General features: G+C 34.7%; 1 protein-coding gene across 1 annotated transcript; it reads right to left on the bottom strand.

Annotated features, from left to right (window-relative positions):
* Positions 1–259: 259 nt before the first annotated feature.
* LOC309804471 (uncharacterized protein) lies at positions 260–2,769 on the bottom strand. The gene has a single exon (XM_082621789.1). The coding sequence runs from the start codon at positions 2,555–2,557 to the stop codon at positions 815–817; it is 1,743 nt and encodes a 580-aa protein (XP_082477915.1). The 5' UTR covers positions 2,558–2,769; the 3' UTR covers positions 260–814.
* Positions 2,770–4,232: the final 1,463 nt, after the last annotated feature.

Raw genomic sequence — 4,232 nt, 5'->3', positions numbered from 1 at the left:
TTGACAGCCCCTTCTGCTGTGAATTTAGAATATATGTTATTAAATATATATGTATAATATATATTAAATATAATTTAATAGCTTTAAACTTGAAAATTGCTTATTTTTCCATTTAATATACTTAAGATGACAGCTCACAGTATATAGCATGTATAATTTCATAATAAATGACTTCAGAGGAAAAAAAAATACTTCTGAGAACAGAATTAAAAATTGTGTAGAAAATTTCCAATTCACAGCAATTACTAGAAGAACAAAGGAAGAGAACAGACTTTTATTTCTACTTTTAAATGAAATCCAGGCACAAAGTTTGACATCAAGTCAGGAAAAGGACAAACCCCAGAAAGTCAGAGGTAGTTTACAATTCATTTTTAACTTTCATTTGGTCCTTTTCTCTAAAAATGTATAATTTCTTTGACCACATCTTTTATATACTATTACAATGTCAGTTATTTTTAAAAAAGTATTAAGTTTACAGTTTAACAGGAAATCCAGTGCACACTTCCCATCATCACCCAGATGTTTACAACAATAACATATGATATGCAGCATGCGATGCTGTAGAGAAAACAATTACTTTACAAATGCCCAAAGTCAATGTCTCCAGTCCAGAATTCTTCATTTTAGGTTATTATAAAGTGTCTGATAGGACTGAACAATTTCCACTTTTCTCATTATCTATTACATAGGTTTATCCTTGGAATTTATTATTTGATGACTAAATCATAGAATGGCTTTTCATATCCATTACATTTATTACATCACTTTCATGTATTCTGATGAGCTTTGGTTTCAGAATGTCACACATGCAAACCTACTTTCTAGGGGTTGTCTTCAATATGAATTTTATGATGATTAGTAAGAGATGACCTGTGATTGAAAAGTTTCCCACATGTATTACATTCATAGGGTTTCTCTCCAGTATGAATTCTCTGATGGGCAATACGTGATGAGCTTTGTCTAAAAGTTTTCCCACATGTATTACATTTGAAGGGTTTCTCTCCTGTATGAATCCTTCGATGTTGAATAAGAGCTGATCTTTGGCCAAAAGATATCCCACATTCTTCACATCGATATGGTTTCTCTCCTGTGTGAATTCTCTGATGATTACTAAGGGATGAGTTACACCTGGATGTTTTCCACACTCATTACATTTATAGGGTCTTTCTCCAGTATGCATTCTCTGATGTTGAATGAGAGCTGAACTTTGTCTGAAGGCTTTCCCACACACTTTACATTTACTTGGTTTCTCTCCAGTATGAATTCTTTCATGAATAATAAGTGTTGAGTGGGAACTTAAGGCTTTACCACATTCATTACAATTATAAAACTTCTCACCAGTATGAATTATTCGGTGTCTGTTAAGTCGTGAAATAGAAATGAAACCTTTTCCACATCCATTACATCTATAAGGCTTTTCTCCAGTGTGAATTCTTTCATGTTGAATAAGAGATGCACTCTGACTGAAGGCTCTCCCACATTCACTACATTTAAAAGGTTTCTCTCCTGTGTGTATCCTCTGATGATAACGAAGGGATGAACTAGACTTAAAGGTGTTGCCACATTCATTACATAAATAGGACTTCTTTCTGGAATTCATTCTCTGACATCCAGGAAGGGATGTGTTGCAACTAGATGCCTTCCTACCTGGATTATATTTATAGAGGTTTTCTCCAGCATGGATTTTTTGATGTATAAAAAGGCCTGACCTTCTGCTGAAGGATTTACCACATTCTTTACATCTATAGGATTTCTCCACAGTGTGTGTTCTTAGGGGTTTATAAAGGGATGTACTGAGAGTGAAGGCTTTCCCACATTCTTTACATATATACGGTTTCTCTCCAGTATGAGTTATTGGATGTTGAATAAGAGCTGAACTTTCGTTAAAGGCTTTCGAACAGTCTTTACATTTAAACAATTTCTCTCCACTATGGTTTATCTCATGTTTATGAAGGGATGAAGTATTAATGAAGGTTTTCTCACACATACTACATTTATAACGTTTCCCGGCTGTGTTGATTTTTTGTTGATTAAATAAATTGGAATTCTGTTTGAAGCTGTTTCCTTGTATTTCACATTTTGGTGGGGTGTTTTCTCTGGGAACCATCTGTTGCCTAACAAGGACTGACTTTGGGCTGAAGTTTTGGCCAAATTCAGTATTTTTATGTTTTCTTTCTACAGTGAGGATTTTTTTGTGAGTGACTGAAACTATCTGAACACTTTCTTTTTTCTTCTGCTTTTTCTCTAATCTGTCTTCATATTTGCAGGGGTTTTCTAATTTGAAGTCCCAGGGTCCATTCCTTTTGGATCTTTTCATTATCAGCTCCTGAAATGAAGAACCTTGTGTTTGAGTTGACTTTGTGGTTTTATAACTGTTCTTCCATCCTGGAAGGGAAAGAAAAAACTGAAGATGTTCCATGTGATACAGCATTTGGCTACTGAGACTAAATGTATAGACTGAATATTGATGGTATTTAAATAAGGTCTTGGTATATGGCCAAAAACAGTAAGAAGAAAAACTTAGGAGATTTAAGCAGTACAGAGAATCAATCAACATGAGTTGAGAACAACAGGGTGGAGAAAAGATTAAACAAACCCATTTAAAGAGAGTGAGTGTAAGAGTGATCAGAAGAATTGGCTAATGGAAAATGGAGAAGAGGGATTCAAAGGGGAGCCATGAATTGGAAAAGGCAGCCTGGGATCAGAGTCCAAAGCCTATGATAGAATCCTAAATTATCTTCATGACATTTTTCTTCTTTGTGCAATCATTCCTAATCTGGAAAGTCTTCATCCCTTTTCCCTCATGCCAAATTCCTTTGTATCCTTCAGACTCAGTCCAAAGGTTAACTCTGAGTCCCTTCTTGACTGTGAGTTTCCACAGAGCATTCCTGTTATTTTAGGCACTCACCACAGTGTTAAAAATATATATCTATATATTCTATATATGTAATTATATTTATCTATATCTAAATATTTTCACTTTCCTTTTCTACCCTAATGTTCTCTGCAAGCAGATTAGCATGCCCTATTCACCTACAGATCCTCCTAATGGCATCTGAATTATACACAAAATGTTTGTTTTGTTAACCTTCCTTAATAACTTATATATACCTAATTTGAACAATGTCAAATAATCTCAATTATTTATATATTAATTTCATACACACACACACACACACACACACACACACACAGGATTCAAGACTTGCATGAGAAGTTGCCTTCCAGGACAGTACATTATACAAGCAGTGGGAGGGTTTCAGAGCCAGTTCAAACAGGAAGTAATTACTGAATTAATCTACAGAGGTGCCAACAGGTAGGCATGAAGCCAAAAGTTGCAAGATAAGAAAGCAGCCTTGCTCATTTATCAAGCAGGAGATGCTATGCAAGCAGCATAGAAAAGAGTCAAAGATCAATAAGACAGGAATAAACAAAATGGTAAAAAGGGCTAACATGATAAGGTGGTAAAAAACAGAATTAAATTCAATAAATTTTAAAGTTGGGTAAGGACACAATTCATTGAATATTAAATTCTGGTGGGGAATAGGTATACATATATTTTGGCATTTTCTCCTGGGCTAGAGTAACCATTTAAAGGGCTCCTTTGCAACTCACTGTATTTTGAGATTCCTATCTGACATTCACTTTCTCACCTGTTTACAGATTCTCTCTGCTTGGTGAAGATAATATATTCTGCTTTTCTCTTTTCTTCTACCAGTGTTAACTTCTCAGTTTCCTTCATGGGTAACTTTCTATTTCCACTTTAAAACTGCTTTCCCTAGGGTTTGGGATTTTTTCCCCCATTCTACACACCCTCTCTGACTAATTTTAAATGCACCCATCTTTACTATTTTTTTAAGGCACTGATATTTGCCAAGCCGAGCAAGTGAGAATAACACTCATTTTAAAATACATATATAGGTAAGTATCAATAAATCACTCATTAAATTAGGAACCACATCTTCTGGAAGAGACCATAATGTGCATTTTGGGTAATAGCTCTTTTTCACTTAGCCAATCACAAAACCTATCTGCTCTCTAATCTTTACTATTTGTTGTAACAGAAAGAGGAGTTTTTTTTTTTTATTTTCTGTTCAACACCTTTCAATTTCCTTATCCATCTAAGTCTTGCTTAAGTGATCCAAATTTCAATAACATTATTTGGGCACAAGTGTGGGAGGCAGTGGTAAAAATGGAGTACTTTCCCTGTGAACATCAGTCATTGGTTCTAG

This window comes from Mesoplodon mirus, assembly GCF_964341445.2.
Source record: "Mesoplodon mirus genome assembly, chromosome: 5".
Taxonomy (NCBI): Eukaryota; Metazoa; Chordata; class Mammalia; order Artiodactyla; family Ziphiidae; genus Mesoplodon; species Mesoplodon mirus.
The sequence above is the reverse complement of the archived record's forward strand: the minus strand, read 5'-3'. Positions and strand labels throughout refer to the sequence as shown.

Bases quoted from the DNA above. Each gene is read 5' to 3' on its own strand.
- LOC309804471 (XM_082621789.1), bottom strand. From the start codon at position 2,557: ATGTTGATTGATTCTCTGTACTGCTTAAATCTCCTAAGTTTTTCTTCT.